General features: G+C 44.6%; 1 protein-coding gene across 10 annotated transcripts in view; it reads right to left on the reverse strand.

Moving 5' to 3' along the window:
• ITSN1 (intersectin 1) overlaps positions 1 to 18,797 on the reverse strand; it is a 223,426-nt gene that overhangs the window by 42,442 nt on the left and 162,187 nt on the right. For 8 of the 10 annotated variants that reach the window (XM_073231403.1, XM_073231404.1, XM_073231405.1 and 5 more), the window contains 7 exons: positions 15,417 to 15,622; positions 14,585 to 14,667; positions 10,640 to 10,806; positions 7,390 to 7,435; positions 5,005 to 5,126; positions 2,085 to 2,202; positions 266 to 457 (listed from right to left, as the gene is read on the reverse strand). In XM_073231403.1, the coding sequence (XP_073087504.1) occupies positions 266 to 457; positions 2,085 to 2,202; positions 5,005 to 5,126; positions 7,390 to 7,435; positions 10,640 to 10,806; positions 14,585 to 14,667; positions 15,417 to 15,622 (934 nt within the window). The remainder of the gene's footprint in view (positions 1 to 265; positions 458 to 2,084; positions 2,203 to 5,004; positions 5,127 to 7,389; positions 7,436 to 10,639; positions 10,807 to 14,584; positions 14,668 to 15,416; positions 15,623 to 18,797) is intronic. The other 2 variants (XM_073231407.1, XM_073231406.1) reach the window with 1 other exon arrangement.

The following is an 18,797-nucleotide window of genomic DNA, read 5'->3' on the forward strand; positions in this document are numbered from 1 at the left end:
AAATGATTTTTAAAAAAAAGGGAAAAAGGGGGGAGGGGAGGGCAGGGGCATGCTACAGAAGGAATGGAAAAAAAACCGAAACAAACAAAAACAAATCCCACAAGATAGTCTTGCATTACAGAAGGTCTTCAAAGAGACTGTTGTGAATGCAGCAATGGTCTAGCTTTAAGTTCTGCAAACAAAGCTCGGCAGAATCAGAGCAATGCTGCATGTTTTACCGTAAGGTACCAGAGAGGAGAGGCAACAGGGCCACCAGGGCACTTACATTGCTGGCTTGGGTCCATGTCTGTGGTCAGCTTCACATAATTGGATGGGAAGAGCCCCACTTGCCCGCTGACTTCCCCTTTCCACCAGTCGGGGTCCTCCTTGTTGAGAACGTTGATGATCTGGCCCTTGTTGAAGGCCAGTTCGTCGTCGTTCTGGGCCATGTAATCATACATCCCGATCACCTGGCACACTGCAGAAGACAGGGCTGGGTGAGAGGCCGCACATCTGGGGCGCATGCAGAGGGGCAGCTTGGGGGTCACTACATATTCTCGTGTTTTGTGCTTTCAGAAGAGGATAAAATTAAGTGATGTGCCCTGATGGGTTGGTATGGGGAGGGCAATAGAGGAAGAAGAAGGATTAAAAACCAAGACGACAGCAAAAATTTCACATTAAGTCTTTAGTTTTTATGAGCTCTTCCTCTTTTTCAGGTTCACTTGTCGGCAGAAAATTTACAATGATAACTGAATGCTTCCATGGAGTCATTTCTGTCTGGGAGGATAAATGCTGACTCGGAAGAGCGGCCCCAGGACAGCTGCGGATCATAGAGGCTTCACTCTCGTTCTTCTTTGGTTTTTTTTCTCTTTTTTTAAAGGTGAAAGGTACTTATCACTTGACCTCCAAAAATTCCAAATCTTAGTGAAAACTAAAATCAGTGTTTTTTTCTGCTGTATCTTTGTGCCCAACATTTTGTCTCAAAGAAATTTCCACATTTGGGAACAGTTTTTCTCCTCTCATTTTCACTCAGACCTACGGGATGTTAAACTGCTTTCACTCCCTGGCAGTATTACACATCAAAGAAGTCTACACAGTTAGACTGCATCTCCACTCAGTCCTTCTTAACCAGCCTGCATGTAGGTTTAGGTCTTTCAAATTCTTTAGCTAATTTAATCACTTCAGCAAATTATTTCTGTGGTTTTCAACCAACCTGATGAAGGGGACGCGGCCAGGCCAACCTAAGGGAGAGGAGATCCAGCTGGCACCACGCCCCTCTGCCCATACGAGGCCACAGCTCAGGCAGAGAGGCCCAGCTGGGGTCCGGAATGAGTCACAGAGTTCGCCAATCCTTTCATTTCTTGCAAAGGCTGCCAAGTTCTAATCTTATTTCACTGGGGATGTACAGCACAGGCATTTAACCATGGTTACTGGAATGAAAACTGCATTTTCCGTAAATGTCACCCAAGAATTGGTGGCTTATAAATACCTAGCACAGAATTCTGCTCCCCTATCCTCACCCATCTCAAGTATTACTGAAGCATCTAATGTGGTCCCTTCAATCAGAAAACAGTGAACCGGCTCAGCTGCAGGGCCCTCGGCTCCTTTGAATCCTCTAGGAGAGAGTGGCCGCCGCCCTGCCTGGGAAACGAAGCCCCTCTGCTCACAGGAAATGCCACGGGGGAGTTATTTTAGTATCCAGTGAGCAGCGCATTACAACCAACAGACCCCCCACCCCCCCCCATGGCCTCCAGCTCAATCTCCTGACCTCTTCAGACCCCAGCCATTTATTTTTAGGAGTCCCTTTTTGGTCCCCTCACCCCCCTAGCCCAAATCCCAATTTAAAAAGCTGGAAGGAACTCAAGAGAGAAATCTGGCTTTAATGCCACTGCATTCATGATGCCTTTAGGAAGAGTGTTCCAACAAGGGCTCTGCTGTGCCCTTAGACACTTGGTCCTTTTGAAAAACATATTCCATATCATATTCGTCGGGCATTAGTCCCAGCAAGCACAGCAGATGGGAAAGCACACTAATATACTTCAAATCCCCCGGAAGACTAATGCGACCGGCAGATCATTTTCCAAGTAGAGATAAGAACTGCTTACCTGCAGGGACTGCTGTCGGCTTGGGTGGCTCTGTTGGAGTGATTTTGCTCGTCCCAGGACTTAAAAGTTTTACATAGTTAGCAGGGAACCAGCCTATCTGGCGCTTTTTCCCACGTGCCTAGTAAGAAAAAAATTATAGCAGAATGTTTAAAAGGTTCATGTTCTTTGATGGCACAGTTTGCTTTGTTAACCGAGCACTTACACAAAGCTTACACGTAACTGCAGAACAAATGGCATTAACAGGGGAATCTATGGATGGACAGTATCACAACTCAAAACCATGATAGCTTTAATGCAAACTGTGGTAATCACTGGTCAGCCAAACCTGGGAGGTTTTGCATGGGCTGGAGTGTGTGGATCATAATTCAGAGTGCATGGTGGTTCTAGAATACAACAGCCTGCTCATGGAACCCTCAATGTTAATTTCAGATAATGTAGAGATGATGGTAAATGCCACCACTGTATGTAGATTTTAGGAATAACATTAACAGCAGTAGCAGTAGTCAATGCTTACCCAGTGCTTTATGAGTCAGAACCTGCACTAAGCCTCTTGTGCATTTATCTACACAATTCCAGAAGTTTAAAACTATTACTATTCGCATTTCCCAGATGACAAAAGTGAGGCTCAGAAAAGTTAAGCGACAGTCTGAGTTATAGACTAGTTATGGCAAGCCAAGATTCGCAATGATGTCTGTACTCTTACAGATAATGCAAAAATGTCCATACAATACATACAGAACGCAAGGAGGCTGGACATGACATTGTTTCCAAAACCCTCAGGCCTGGCTGATGGCTACACCCACACCTTTCACTGACATTCTTTTCCCTTTCCCTTCAATCTAATTCAATACAAGATCCATTTATTGAGGGTTTACATGCTGGGTGTTGGAAAGGAGTAGTATGAGACACGGAGGAACTTTAATAATAAACGTGGTGAGCCAAGATATGCAACCACGACACAATGGTGTGATACGGGAAAGACTAGTTAGGGGCCACGAGACCTGCCATGACTACCCAAATATACACACTGACAGGAGCCAGGCGAGTGATATGTACACGTGCACGTGCACGCATGCACAAGGAGCAAGGCCTGAGGGAAGCAGCTGCCTTTGAAGGTGGGGTGGGAGGGAGACAATTGTATTCTCTTTTGTAACTTTTGAATTGTAAACCAGGTGACTATATTACCTATTCCCAAAATAAGGAAATAAAACTAAAACTTCTGCCACCTCACCTCAGCCCTCCCACCCACCAGTTTACCAAGAAGGATACTTTTGGGTTGTTACTTTTAGAACCCAGATCAAATTTCACCTTCCCTGCAATCTGATAGACTTCATGCCCTTGGCTCAAGGACTCAGGCTTTTATTTTCACAGTGAGTCCCCTGATGACTGCAGTGACTGATTTACAAGTCCACACATGTCCACACATGTTTACCTATCTTGTATACTGCCATCTGGCCTGCAGTGACCCCCATTTCTCCCACGCCTGCAGATTCACAAGGGCGGAACACAGCGCTCACTGGCAATGACTTCCCTGGTGCATCCACAGTGAGAGAAACGGGGTAGAGCACTGAAGCCCTCCTGGGCAGAGCCATTCACCCACTTTATCATGGATTGCAAGAACCATTCAAAATTCTCTTTTGAGCAAGGAATTAGGAGCGTAAGGATGAAAAAATATGGTTGTTGCCTTCAAGGAGCTGATAACCTACATGCAGAAATAAGAAATATGCATGAAAGCTAAGTAATAATGTAGCATCAATATTAAATACCAAGCATGGTGCAGGCATTGAGGCCACCACAGCTCAGGGGCACATGTCGCTTCTGGTGGGATGGTCCCAGAAAGCTTCCAGAAGCAATGGGATGTGGCTAGCTCCTGAGAAATGGGGGAGGTGTGGAATGAGCAGAGACGGCCGAGAGCCTGAGGGTGTTGCTTGTTTTCAAGAGAGCCAATCCCCAAACAAGGCTGTAGTGGAGATGCCGCTGCTGAGTTGGTAAGGCCTGTAAGTGTGGCTGTAAAGGTGGGCTTGGCAGGTGTTTGTGGGAGGCCTCCAGCAGGAGGATGGGCAGTGGGAAGCAACCAAGTCTTCAGACAGAGAGTGACATGGTCCAAGGCCAATTAGGACTAAGGCCTGCTGCTTTGAGGAAGGCCTCTCTCTCCCTACCTAGCAAAGGAGCAGACACATTAAAAAGAGGAGTGGATCCCAAGACTGCAAATTTCAGACTCCCAAGCCAGGAAGCTCAATCTGGTCAGCCCACTGGACACGGGTTTGTGGCCGCCCAGCCGCCAACATGCTCCCCGGGAGGAGCCTGCCTTTGACTCTCCAGGCTGCGCTTCCACTCTGGCCAAGACACATTTCTTTGGTCCACTAGCTCACTTTTCACCTTCTGGCACTTTATTGTTTAATTAGCTGCCCCAAAAGCACAGGAACGTACTGTATCTCTTCAGCTCACCACAACATAGATCTCCCCCTCCTTGACGAAGGTTTGCCTCAACAAATTGGTAAACTGAGGCACACATGCACAAACTAAAAATGTTGTGGTGTACAGATGTGGGTTCAAATGCAAAGAAACCTGCTACTGTGCCACACCTTCTAATGCCACTGAGGGAAAGCCATACCCCTACCAGGCCGTGACACTAAGGACACTTCTCTGCAGAGTCGCCACAAATTCTCACTACCTGAACTCAGGCATCAAATAGATTTGGCTAAATCTGCAGATGAATCCTTAGCTCTCACAGTTCTGCTACTGGCTGTCTGAGGCTTAGGAAACAAACAGATTCAGATAATGTGGTCACTCTCACTCCTCAAACAGGATTTAGGTAGGTGCAGGGTTATATGTACTTTGCAATGAAACAGTGTCCCTTTGAGACTCTGCATTTTCAGACTTGATCAGAGGATTTTAAACATGTGGAAAAGACACTAACTTGCAGCTCTCCTTCCCACCATCCACCTGGGTTCTTCTTTCGGATCAAAATCAGCTGACCAGGGGCCAGGGTAAGCTGCTCAGGACCCGTAGCAGTGTAGGAGGCAATAACCTGGGCGATTTCTGAAAAACAAGATCAAACATTGCAGCCCACTGTTAAAGCCAGGAGAAGGAAATTCTAGAAGACCCAGCCATCTCTTAGGTTCACAGATTAACATCATAAAGCCAATGTTTTGGGCCGGTTTTTCACTAAATGAAGATGGCTCACTGAATGGTCCCCCATTCCACAACCTACAAGGCAAACAGCATTCAAGGGCTTGGGGGCCCAGACTGCTCCAGGATTCCCATGCTCTCTCTCAGAGCTTACTTACCAGCTTTCCTGCATGAACCCCCACTTCACTCTCCCAATTCCTGTCCCTTCTGTCCCAGCCCCTCCCATGATTACCGCAAACACCCTGATGCCAACAAGCAGGGCCTCATTCATCTCCACCCAGCCCTCTGTCCCAGCAGTGCTTAGCACACAGCACGCTCAAGGATGGAAGTGAATAAAGGAACTCGAGTGACGCCTTCCACCTGTCAAAATAGTAGAAACAGGAACCCTACTGTCTTCAGAGAGCACTGGGAGCATGGCATTAGCTGCTTTACATGTTGTTACTTTAGACTCAGCCCCACCCACAAGACCATTTTCTTTGTGGACCACATTTTGAGGGTATCAGGTAGGAATCATGTCAATGCAGGTTTACTTCTTTTCATTCCAAGTTAAAGGAGGAATCTGGAGTTTAGAAGGAAATTTAATGCAAAAACAATTCAGCACAGAAAAAATGTAAACAGTTTTGTACTTTTCCTGAATGCTAAAAATCTCATGGGAAAAATTCCAGCAGCACCACAGACCAGGCTCTGGAAAGCACATTTCTACTGGCAAAGAGGTAGAGAGTGAAAAGACAAAATCCTGCTTCGACTGAATGGTAGCATATCCGCTGCAACTGCTTTCTGAACTTCTAGAAGCACATAGAACAAACTGTCCTACTCCTTTACACTTTCTCCTCCATAACTGTCCTTGAGAAAGAAAGAAGGAAAGAAAGGCAGAAAGGCAGAGAAGCAGCCCAAAGGCCCCATCCTCTGGTGGTATTTCCTACTTCTCTGAAAGGCCTGCTGGCAGCCCCCAGTCCCCTACACTAGGCTAAGCAGCTGGCTGTCACGGGGCAGGCCTGGCCCTGCCAGACACTTGGGAGAGCTCAGAGAAGCAAGAAAGAGCCCAGCTTGCAAAATACCTTGGCCTGACTGAAAGGCTTAACTGGGAAATCTGTGCTGGGGATAAGAGTTCTCCCCTTATGCGCCAAGGACTAGCTCTAGATTCCAAGAGTTTTCGGTTTGGAGAAAGTCCAAATTAGTGTCCCATTTGGCCTTGGATTTCCTACTTCTCAAAGGCCCTGGCTCTACCCCAACGTTCTTTTCTGTCTTTTGTGCCCCTAGGCAGCTTGCTGGTTTCAGCACAAAGTTAAACCCATCTGGACCCTTTAGAATGACAGTTCAGAATGTGGAATCTGCTCAGGTGAAGCAGGGATCTGACCCAGGTGGCCCAGTATCTGGAGTCTGACTGAAATCCTACAACCTGGAAACCCACTTTTCCCTGCCAGGTAAGCCCATTTGGGGCAAAGTACCAGACACAGATACACCAATCCCTCTCCCAGCTTAGTGGTGGCTCTTTAACCTGTACTTTCCTAAGGGTGTACAGCAAAAATGTCCAAATGACCTGGCTGATGAAGATGTGCCATGTAAACAGTATTATTCCACATCTGCTTCTTTCTTCTGACTTTCATGGTACTATTTATAGAACATGTGATTTTGTTTAAATAAACTAAAACACTGAATTTAGGAGGATGACTATAATTCTGAACCTTCCGTGTGTACCTGAGGAAAACCACCCAATGGCTTCTAAATTAATGGGACCTACATGGTGGTATTTGTTGCTCCTCTAATCTCCTCCACAGTTTATGTCCTGGGACTGAATGTGCCATTATGAGAGGAAAAAGAGCTCCCTGAGCCCAACAAGAGGATGACTGAGCAGCAGCTGACCCCCGACCTCACAGCTCCATGCATCACAACACACCACCACCTTGCCTGAATTCCTTCCTCACAACCTACGAGAACATTCTGTCTGGTAACATCCCCGCTCCCCATGAGGGAAGCAACAGCTGTAGTTCATAGCCATGTACACATTATTAATGGATCCCCAGGAAAGGGGGTCTATTCCAACCACTCTCAGGAAAAGTCTTTCTTTTTTGTTGTTTTTTTTTTAGGTTTCTGGTCCTATAAACAAAGATTGGGAACAACTATCAATCGCATTCAAAACATTAAAAAATAAGCATCAGGGTTTGTAACTTACCAGGTTTTTTTCCTAAACTCCCTGTTTTCCCAGCAGTTCCAGAGCCCTTAAAACAGAGCAAAAGGTCTCATTTGCATACTGAAGAGTTTTGGTCATGCAACTTAAAAAACAATTCATGATGACACAAGCCCACCTGAGCCCCTGAACCCCCTTCACTTTCTGGGGAAACACAGCAGCACTGCATCTCCTGACATAAGGATGTTAATCAGGAACATACATGACAAAACACTGACTTTGAAACGTGCAGCTGTTACTCTCTCCTTTAGAGAAAAATTAGCCAAGTACGTGGCGCTGTTGGATGCCATGGGCTCAGGAACTGACTGTGTGTGGCACAGGCACCCAGTCCCCAGGCCAAATTGAAAGGGGGCAGCCATGCTAGGGAGACTACTGGTCTATGTCCTAAGCACTAAGCTCATGTTTTAGGCTCAAATGGTTACTTATTAAGTATTTCACACATAAAAAGAAGTACAGAGACCCTAACAGACATCCATGAGCCCACACTCAGATTTAATACATGAAAAATTACTATTTTGCTACATTTGCTGTAGAGTTTTCCTTTTTTTAAAGAACCACAACAGCACCACAGCAATATAAACACCCCCTCCCCCACCCAGTTCACCTCTTCATCCAGAGGCAGCCACTCTCCTATGTCTCTTTCCACCCAAACCTGATGCTGTTCACACTCTGAAATTTCTCTACCCATGCTGGACCCACAATTCATAGAAGCAAACTATTTCTTCTCAACTATTAAGTGCTCCAAAAGTACTCTGGGATTGAATTCCTTCATGGGCACTCGGAATTTTAAACCAGCTCAATAAGCCACCAGAGACCTCGAATCAGGACAGAGGCCAGATTGTCATCTGTTACCAAGAGCTTCATTCTGAATTAATTTTCATCCTTGAGTCTTGCAGTGTTTTAAGTATCCCAATTAAAAAAAAAACCAAAGGCTTATTAATAAACTAAATGAGAGTTGCTGTAAGAATAAAAGCATGTAATTGATCTACCAGGAACACAACTTCTCATAGTCCCTTTATTTTGCTATTGAACTTTAATGATGATTTACCAGGGAAAGTTTGAATTACAGCTTTTACTCTGATTATGCTTTCTGTATTAGCAAACAAAATTATATTCTGGCCAATCTCCCTTGCTATAGGCTGCATATCAAAATAAAGGAACACTAATGAAACAAGATTTCAAATGACCAATTACTTTCCCAGTACAAATTTGCAATATACTCCCTATATTCCATAAAAAAAAAACAAAACGATTGGCTATAGCCAATGATAGAGTTCAAGTTGCTTCAATGTTGTCTCTTTTAAATACCATAGTACGTAAACTAAGACTACTCAGAAGCCCAGCTTCCCTCATACTCCTCCAGAGTGCAGTCGAGAAGCTGCCTGGACTATGTGCCACAGCTCTTCTCATAAGGAAAGAGGAGCAAGAACAGGACAGCCTCTCTCAAGCCTGTAGGGCGACTCCGGTATCCGAGGCTGGGCCTGGTTTTTACTCCTGACAGGATATTTTCCTTTTTCATACTGAACTCTGTGTCCAAGAAGGATGAAAGAGCAGACTTTGTAGATTTTTTTCATTATTAGGAAATGTAGCTAAGTGTCCAAAACCTTCAGCACTGCTGGTTCTTCTGTGGCTCATGTTCAAAGACTGTGGTTAATTAAGAAAGTACCTTACAATTCAGCTTACCTTTGAAAAAGGTCACAGCATTTTTTTTTTAACTTACTGGCTGCAGATGGTTTGTTATAGAAAACCATAATTTATTCAAATAGAATACAAGTGATGGCTTTTGTATTTTAACATTCAAAAAGTAGCCATTTTGAGTTTTGTGCATACTGGTAGAAACTGAGTTGTTTTTAGTGTTTCCCTCGACCCTCCTGAAATAGCATTTGTCTGATTCTTATTGGCCACAACTGGTTGGCCTGGAGAAGAGTTTCATTCTCCCGATCCTGGTCTGCTAAGGACAGTTCCAAGGCTATCTCAGAGGGGAGAAGGGCTTTCTTCCCGGCATAAGGGTAGACAGACTTATGCAAATCCCTCCGGGGAATTTCAGCAAGCTGCTCTCAAGACCACAACAAGGGAAAACAAAAAAACCAGAAAAGCCAAAACAACAATGACACTTCCTAAAAAAAAACACCCCAGCAAAATAAATCTATTCCTGGGAACCGGAGGGAAGCTGAGGAGGCTGATGGTGACCGCAGCAGGTCCCCAGGCCCAGCCTCACTCCCAAAGCAGCTGCGGGTCCTGGGCCCACGGACAAGCTCACAGCACACCTTCCCACAGGACTCAAATGGGAGACCAGGCTTTGTCCCCTTGCTCACACCCAAAAGAGCAGCCTCTCTGGGTGCTTTGCGAGGCTCTTCTCTGTGCCTAGGAGGTAGGAGAAGAAAGAGAAGGCAACTATGAACTGCCTATGCTTAAAAAAAAAAAAAAATACAAAAGAAAGAGCCAACTCTTGTTGCTTTATTTATGTGCAATGGATCTGTTAAATGACTACATTTGTACCCTGATATTCTCCACCAACCCAAAACCGGCCCCTAGGAGATGGGCTGCCAAAATCTGGAGATGGGCTGCCAAATTCTGGTAGGTGTGCCCCCACCCCCAATTCATTAAAATGACACCATCTCAAGACCACGTTTTATGCCACTGCACTTTTAGGGCCCTGTGGAGCAGTGGGGACCGTCCCTGTAAGGGTCACAGCATGTGAAACAAATCCAGGGCCTCATCAGCAGGGAGCCTGAGGCCCAACCAAAAGCACACCCGCCTCTCAGATCTTGTGTCTTCCAACTGTGCAGGCAAAAGTACACATTTTAGAAACGCTCTACTGCCCAGTATTCTGGGGCCAGTATCACCAAATACTGTTGTTTACAGGGGCAAAATATTTATTGCTGTCTTTCTTGGGGTGTCCTAAATCAGAGACCTAATCAAGAGCGTTTACTCCAAGTCCTGTCAGTTACACACAGGAGTGGAGATGAACGTCCGTGTTATCCCAGCCCCTGCAGACCAGCCTCTGGACCTGCAGCCTCCGCTCAGCCCAGGGAGTTCTTCTGATTGTGGGAAGCCACAGCTTACCCTGTAGCATCAAAGGACAGGTTCAAACAAGTATAGGCCACGCTGTATTTGCTGTCACATGCCCAAATGTAGCAAAACCCAAAAGAGTTTTCCACCGTCAACCATCATGACTCCCTGCAAAGAGAATCCCCGCATGGAAAGGGAGCGGAAACAGTTAATGTGGGTTTACCTCTGAATCTTTAAGCCTCACATAGTTAGAAGGGAAGACTCCGGACTTGTCGCCCACTGTTCCTGTCCACCAGTCACCATCTTTCTTGGTAACCAAAATCACATCCCCTTGCTGAAAGGTTAAATCGCCTTGCTCAGAGCTCTCGTAAGTGTACATGGCAATAAATTCTGGTGGGGAGAAATATTGAGATACGGAGAGAGCTTGATCGTTTACAGAAATCCCAGACAGCTTTGCAAAAGCAAGTTTATGAATAAGGAAGTTAGGGTAAGATCTGTTCAAGAGAACGGCTAGTCACAGGTAAAATACCGAGTTGTAGAACACCCTGGGCTCCACATTCCCCACCTGCACATAATATTTCAGTAGCGGCAGACAGTGAGACAATTCCTGTGAAGACCCAGCCATAGGACAAAAAAACCAACTGTGTGTCTACCAACACTGAGTACCAGGAGCGGTCTACGATTTGACTTAACGTCATGATTTCTTTTTAAATGAAAATGTTTTTACATTTACTTCCAACCAATATTTACTGAGTACCATGCCGTGCTGGGCACTGGGTGAGAGGCACTGACACGCAGGCTCTCGGTGTGCACATCGAACATCTGTATTTCAGTCTTGAGGATACCAAGTTACAATTTTAGAAAAACTTGACAGTATATCCTTTGCATAAATTAAATAAGACACAGTTTTTCATTATTCAAGTGCTTGAGTGAAAATGTATATCCTATTGTGCCACATACACAGATGATAGGAAGGTGTTAGCACACAAAATAAAAAATACACATCACTTAGTTAAAAATGGGCATCCTCCTGTCATTCAAGTGCATCAACAGGCAGGGTAGGTGCTGATAAAAGCTGTGTCTACCCAATCCCAGCAAGCCTTTCTCAATGCATTCAAGAGACAAATCAGCTTCTTAGATTTTATTATTCATGTAATTTAGTCTTAAAGGATAAGAACCAAAGTTCTTGACTGTCATGAATGTGAAGGGTGTGCATTCCTGAGGAAATTTTTCTAATTATAAATTGCTGATTTTATTAAGGCTTAGAAACCAAGTTACACTCTCAGGGAGATCACAAATTCTAGATGCTGCACTACAAACAAGATAAAAGATTTACAGAAAGATGAACGTTGTTTCTTGCTTCCACTTTTCCTCCACTTGATCCTAAGCCTTTGTATATTTTTAAAAGAGCAATAAAGAAAAATCACTCTTTATCCAAAAGGTGAATTTTTATGACAGACGATATATGTTTCTCGCTGAAACTTCTGATGATAGTCCTTAAATGCAGAGCCTAATGCTAAGTAACAGGCAGAAATTCAGGATGGAGAATCCTTTGGTTCATTGCCAGAGCCTCTGGAGGAGGTACTAATGAAAGAGAAAACAAACACAAAGACACATCCCCCCTGACGCCCGTGCTGATGTGGGCAGCGCTGCAATGCTGAGAGCGCTCCACGGGGCAGCCCGGCCTCAGCTGACCTGTAGCTGATGCCAGCAGCCACTGTGGGTGAGGGCCGGACCCCACTGCAGACACAGGGCCGTCCGAATGTGGGAGGGAGAACAGAAGACTCTCTGTCTTCAGCCCTCCAGCGCTGGTAATACACCTTCACAGTTAAAATTGGAAAAAGGGTTTCCCACACAAGGAAATCGAAGCTTGTCAGCTTCCCTCAGGACATTCTTTTTTCATTAATATATTCCTTTTTCTGATTTCTCAATATTCTGACCCTTCCCATTTTCTTTTGCTCCATTACTTGTGCTCAAGCTCGTGTCTGGCCATTAGAGATAGGACCCTTGGCAATCAATACTTTTCCCAGTGATCCCTGCACTGAAATACCACTTTCTTAAAAACGGATCCAAATTTTGAAGTAACTTTTAAAACGCTTAAGAAACTTTAGAAGCGTGAACTCTGGCTGAACTTGGTACTGCAGTGTGAGATACCAAGGAGACCGAGGAGGCCGCGGCTTGCCTTGCCCTGCCATGCACACAGGCATCTGCCAGCCTGCTTCAGGGTGCAGAGCAGACTCCCCCCGAGACAAGGGGAGGGATGCGCCCTGTGCCCCTTGCCACTAGGCCGCCTTGGGAGACATTTAGCGCAGGGCACTGCTCCCTCCCAAGATGACACTCTCAGAGCTACCCAAGAGGACAATCTATTTAATCTGGGTATGGTTTATTTTATTTTAAATTCGAGTATATTTAATGCAGTATTAATAAGTGGCTCATTCATATATGTAAACAGCTGTTCTCAGAATTTCAAGTGCCAATGTCCTTTCTCCCACACCCCTCCAGAATGCCAGCAGTCTTTCCTAGTATTTCTGATACCTAAATCATTTCAAAATGGATGTGGTAAATGTCAACTAAGATTAGAATTCACTTCTGTTGGCCAACTTCAAGTATGTATGTGTTTCATTTTGAACTATTGGAGGTCTCAAGTGTCCAGTCTCTGAACACACTCCAGAACGAATCCTGCTCTTAGATGAGATGCTCGCTGCTTTAAATGGTTCTGTCCATAACCCAGGAAGTAAAAAGCAGGCACTTACTGAGCTTTATTCTGAAAGCTTTACATCCAGTATCTCATAATCCTCACAGTAATTTCCTATCTCCAGGGGTGGTTATTATGCCCACTTTACAGATGAAGACATTAAGGCATAACCACAATCCCATGGCCTCTAGGTGAGAGAGCCATGAGAAAACCTCCGGCCCTCCAATGACACCGAACTGGGTAAAACACGGTGACATCTGGGGTACTTATAATCTGCTTTATATAATACTGACTGCATGTGTTGTATTTTTAAAAGCACTTTTTGCCTTGTTCTTCTACCTGGGGATAAAAAGTTATTAAGGTGGTAAAAAGGTATGAAAAGAACCATGCTAATGATGGTTTCGGTGATAAAAGTAAAAACTGGATATGAGAAAATGCTGTATTTGTTTAGTGATGAGGTTTTACACCTATATCTGTAAGCTAAAAAAAAAAATTTACTTCTGCAATTGCTTTTGAAAAAGGAAGTTTGTAATTCTGACTCTGAAATAACCATTAAACCTAAACCTTACTATCCTCACTGAAATGATTGCTCTAATAATTCTATTTTTCACAAGGCAAGGTTTCTAAGGAGTGCAACAATCTCATAATGGCAAACTAAATTATACATTCTATCCTCACATAACTTATTCAAGGAACTCATGAAAACTTACTATACAAGTGGGTAGCCATCTGTTAGCTACAAACACTGCTCAGACTGGAAAGCCTGTCTTATGCAGGCAGCAATCTCAATTACTATGATAAAGGCTAAACTGAGTATAGAAAAGACCTGAGATTTTTATCACTAGAACCTGAATCGTGTAGGTCTCGTTCATTTTTTAACCCATACCATATACTGGCATGTACAATCCTCATGAGGACTGGGAAATAAAGCAGCAATTATCTGTGTAATGAATGCTCAAAATGAGTTTTCTAGGCTTCAAACAATCTGGTGTGGTTATTTACATGGAACACAGACACTGAACTTGTTTCATTTGGAGTACAGATGGCACTGATGTTTCTGTGACAGCTTTCCTGGACTGTGTAGTTAGTTTTAAAACAAAATGCGTATCTGCAAGTCAGAGAAGAACAGACTCTGTCAGGGGAAGCCATGACCATAATTTAGCTCACCAACTTGATCCTTGGTGACTGTGACGGGCCTCTTTCAAAAGTCAAAGGGCTCACCATCAAATACAAGTAGAAAATTCTGTTTTTATGATCAATATATCTGACAGTATTTCAGAAGTCCCCATGAAGTACTTGGACTTTGAGCTAAAATCAGCTAAACTTTCATTTTACCTGAGAGTTTAATGTACTGGCCATAAATTAATGTAGTCTATTTTAAAGTGAGAGCCAATCTTGTTTCAGACATTCACTGTTTGTATTACAGAAATCTCTTGACCATTCTAGAGAACAGAATCTGACTCAGGTTCTCACCTTCTCCCGAAATGGCTGGCTTGGCTGCTGGGGAAGCTACTCTCTTTAGACTACCAGGACTTTCTGAAGAACCAGAATCCATGCTGAAAGAGGGGGGAAAGTATTTCAGTTTTTATCTTCAAAGCAAATAATACAAAACATTGATTTTTTTAAAGCTGCTTAACATTTAAAACTTTGAACAATCTATAGCTGAAGCTATTGCACTTGGCTAAGTTAAACGTGTAGTTGGGTGCTACAGAGGCACGATCTAAGCTCACATTCTTGTTTTCTCAGCACTTTGCTATAATGGAAAGACAGCCAATGTCTGAGTCTATTTCAAAGCATGACTGATAGATGCTCATCCAACATTTTTGCCATTTTTTCTCTTCTTAAAGCTCATCATTTGTTTTGAACATCGTTATGGTTGGAATAATTAAACAACCACCTTATGGTAAGGTTCTGTGCTATAAAGCTCCTAATCAAAAAGATAATTCATTCTTCCAATTGTTTCCCCAAATGCTTTGGGCCTCTGAGAAGTGATGTATATCCAGCACAGTACTGGGTACTAAGCAGGGACAGAGGCATAATCTCCAATAAATCTATGAGAATGTTCTAGGTCTCAGAGTAGAATTCCCTCTTGAATACATCAATGAAAACCAGGTATACAGACTTCCACAAGTAAATAAAAAATGATCATTTATCTGTATGAGGCTCCCTTGACATGTACTCTAACTTTTGTAACAATCCAGAAAAAATAATCCCACAACTCCTATTTATGTATCTCAACTAGTGTAAACAATAATTTAATGCCTAACTGTTTCCATCTAACAGAAGCAGATAAACATCAAAGTACCTTGTAGATTTCCTTATGGGCCCAGAAATGAGTTTCACGTAAGACTTGGGGAACCAACCCTTCTGACCTTGAACTTCTCCAAACCACCACATGTCTTGCTGTTCCAGGACAGTGATGACATCATTTTTGTTAAAATTTAAGTGGTTGTCTTTTTTGGCTCTCCAAGGATACAGGGCTTGCGCTTGTAGCCCCTCCACCTTTTCACCCTTGTGTGGAATAACACAGAGCACCTCTGATTACTTTGTCATCTGTCATCAATCCCAGCCACATGAATGTTGGTACCCGCCCTCCACCAGGCCTCTGGGGGCACACACACAACCGCATGCTAGATGCTTCACTGTTTCTCAGTAGTTGTTTATTTTCAAAAGTGGGGATGAAAACCTGCCAGCCTACTCACAAAGCCACTGTCTGGCCATCTAGAACTCTTCTATTTAAACAGGCCAGCAGGTCATAGATACTCTGTTGCACCTGGCTACATGCCTTTTCTATTTCAGTTCCACTGTAATTCTTAAGGCACCTTAGGCAGGCACCCTGTCCCACTACTGCCAATCTGATTTGGATGTTTGGTGGAAGACTAAAACTGGAGCAGAAACTCTAATGAAATCTCAGAGGATAACTAAGGGCTCTCTTAGACTGGGTGGACACAGGGCAACATGCCCTACAGTGGATGTGCTTTTCACTCCTTTAGGGAGAAACAGGGTCTGGCTGGCATAAATCCAGTGTAGTCATCATTTAGTGTGCCTCTCTATGCAAGGGCACTGTAGGACCACAAAGATGAATGAAATGCCATTGCTGCCTCCCCAAAATTATTTAGGTTAAAACACTTTATTAGCCATAAAGCACTATAAGAAGGGAGAGTACATTGTTAGCAAAGAGCTCATGACTGAGGGGAAGAAAGACACACACACAACTCTGTTTACCAGCTGGCAGAACACATTACACTAAAAGAGGTTCCAACTAATCACTGTGGGAACAGAGAGAAAAGAGGGGTCAATCCCGCCTGAGGGCAACAGGGGAAATATCACAAGGAGGCAGCCTTTGAGTTGGGCCTGGAAGGACGAGAAGGATTTGATAGCTAAGGCTTCTTCGGAGGAAGGGCACTCCAGGCTGAGGACACAGCACGGGCAAAGGGTCCAGGAAGAGGTGCACAATCCGGGGATGCATGTGGCCTAGTTTCACAGAGGGGTGGAGTAGGAGATGAGGCTGGAAAGGCAGGGTGAGGCATTTATTATCTCTTTAAAAACTGTAACACAAACCACTACAATGGCTTTAAACAATACTAACACACACAACAATGCCACCTCTCAATATGTAAATGGCAGAACAAAGGATAATGACCAAGGGCGGTTCATTTGGAACCAGCTGGAACCTGCCTTTTTTTTTTTTTGAAGCAGAAAGTGCAGGCGACCTCACAGAGAGGAACGCTGCAACCTGCCTTTAGAAGATACTTTGACACTGACACTTAGTTACACTTTATTTGATGAATGGAGAACTTAGGACAGGGCAGAGTCAGCACTCAGGCGGGCAGACTCTAAGTCCTGGTTTCATGGGTCTCACCTTCGTATACCTGAGCCACCCCTGTTTCCTTCCACTCAGCTGTGCACGAGTGCAAATCCCCACCTGAGGAGGTTTCTCTGGATTTCAACGCCCCCTAGGACCACACACACTTTACCTTCCTGTTCCCCTCTTGTTCCCTTGGGAACCCTGGCCTCGTAGCTCTTTGGTACTGTCTGCTCCCTTGGCCACTGCTGTTTACCTCTCTACTCGGAAGGGACCTCAGCTGTTTCAACGGTGCCCTCCTTGCTGTTGCATAATCTCTCACCCTGAGAAACCGCCCCTGCCCTGGCCCACCTTGTCATCTTTCTGCAGGAATTCACCCCAATAACCAGCCTGGGGCTGGACACCATATGGGCTCTGGGTTTAAATCCCACATGTCACGGATTAATTTTGAAACCTTAGACAATTGCTTCATCTCTCTAGGCCTCCATTTCCATGTCTATAAAACAGAGATGTGTTCTTTAGAAGCTTGTGAGGAAATTTAGTAAGATCTATCCATACATGGTGTTGCTGTGGTAGTAATGACCATAAAGGTAAAAGTAGCTTTATTACTATTACTATTTCTAGTCCCAAACTGTGAAGCTTTGCTGAAGAAAGCTAAGACAGTGTGCGATGACCAATTACAGATTCAGGTTAAATTCAGCCCAGCAATTCTTCACACCTCTTTGCCGACTTCCTATTTTGCGGACCCTGCAGGCCCTCAGGGGCCCCATCCGAGGACACTGCCAAGAAGCACTACCTGAACTGCTCTCTCTCCTCATCTTTCTCCAACCTCTCTTCACCCTTCCTCCTCCAGAAGAATGTTGTCTTCTTCCCTCTGCTTTTGATGTTGTTCATCGTACACCACACGTACTGTCTGGTACTTGACTTTTCCGTCCCTTTCCCCTGGCAGCACACCGTGCTTTCCTGATGTCCTGCCTCCACTCTGCTGCTTCTTTTTTCAGTCACAAATCTGTCGTTGTCTCTCCAGTCATTTCCTCTTCAGCCCTCTGTGTCCTGGTTTATTCTACTCCTTTGCAGGTCACACATACATCCTACTTGCCATGCTGAACGGTCTCCGCTGGGCCCTGACCACCGCCTTTAATCACATGAGCACCACCTTCCCCGACTGGGAATGGCTGCCTCCTCCCCAACGGAGCCGCCCCGCCTGTGCGTGAGGGTGGCTAACCACTGAGCAGGAAAGTGCAACTCTGCTGGGAACTCTTCATCTTCTGCCAGGTCAGAGAGCACACACATGCTCTAGGGCTTCCTCTTTTCTCCCTACACTACCTCTCCTTTGAAGATCTTGCACATTTCTTCAGATCTGAGCTACGTTCCAACTGCCTGCCAGACAGAGCTACCTGGACATCCCACTTGCACCTTAAGCATTGCACACGTAAGGCCCAACTCCTTCCTCTAACCACATGTCACTTTCTCTCTCTGCCTTTCTTGTTTCTCCTAAGGTCAAATGTTCTTCTTAGCCCAGACCTTGTTCCTCTCCTTTTCGTCCCCACGGGCGTTGTGACTCCATCCCTTTAACTGCCGTCATTCCCCCATGTCCTCCGCTGGACTCTTCCTGCACAGGAATCTGCCCAGAACCTATGTTCAGTCTGGTTGGTCCCATATCAAAATGGTCCCTGACCTCCAAATGCCTGCCAGATGGACATTTGCTGTTTGGTTTGATTATCTATGGACATTTCATTCCTTTATTGTATTAAGTAAAATATTACTTCATTATATTAAGTAGAAATATTCAGAATAACTTTATCCTTTCAGACATTACTTTCTTAGTAGGGCATTTAAGAGCTTCCCATAAACCTACAATCAGTCTGTCTTTTCTGCTAA

The sequence above is a fragment of the Manis javanica genome, chromosome 3, assembly GCF_040802235.1.
Source record: "Manis javanica isolate MJ-LG chromosome 3, MJ_LKY, whole genome shotgun sequence".
Taxonomy (NCBI): domain Eukaryota; kingdom Metazoa; phylum Chordata; class Mammalia; order Pholidota; family Manidae; genus Manis; species Manis javanica.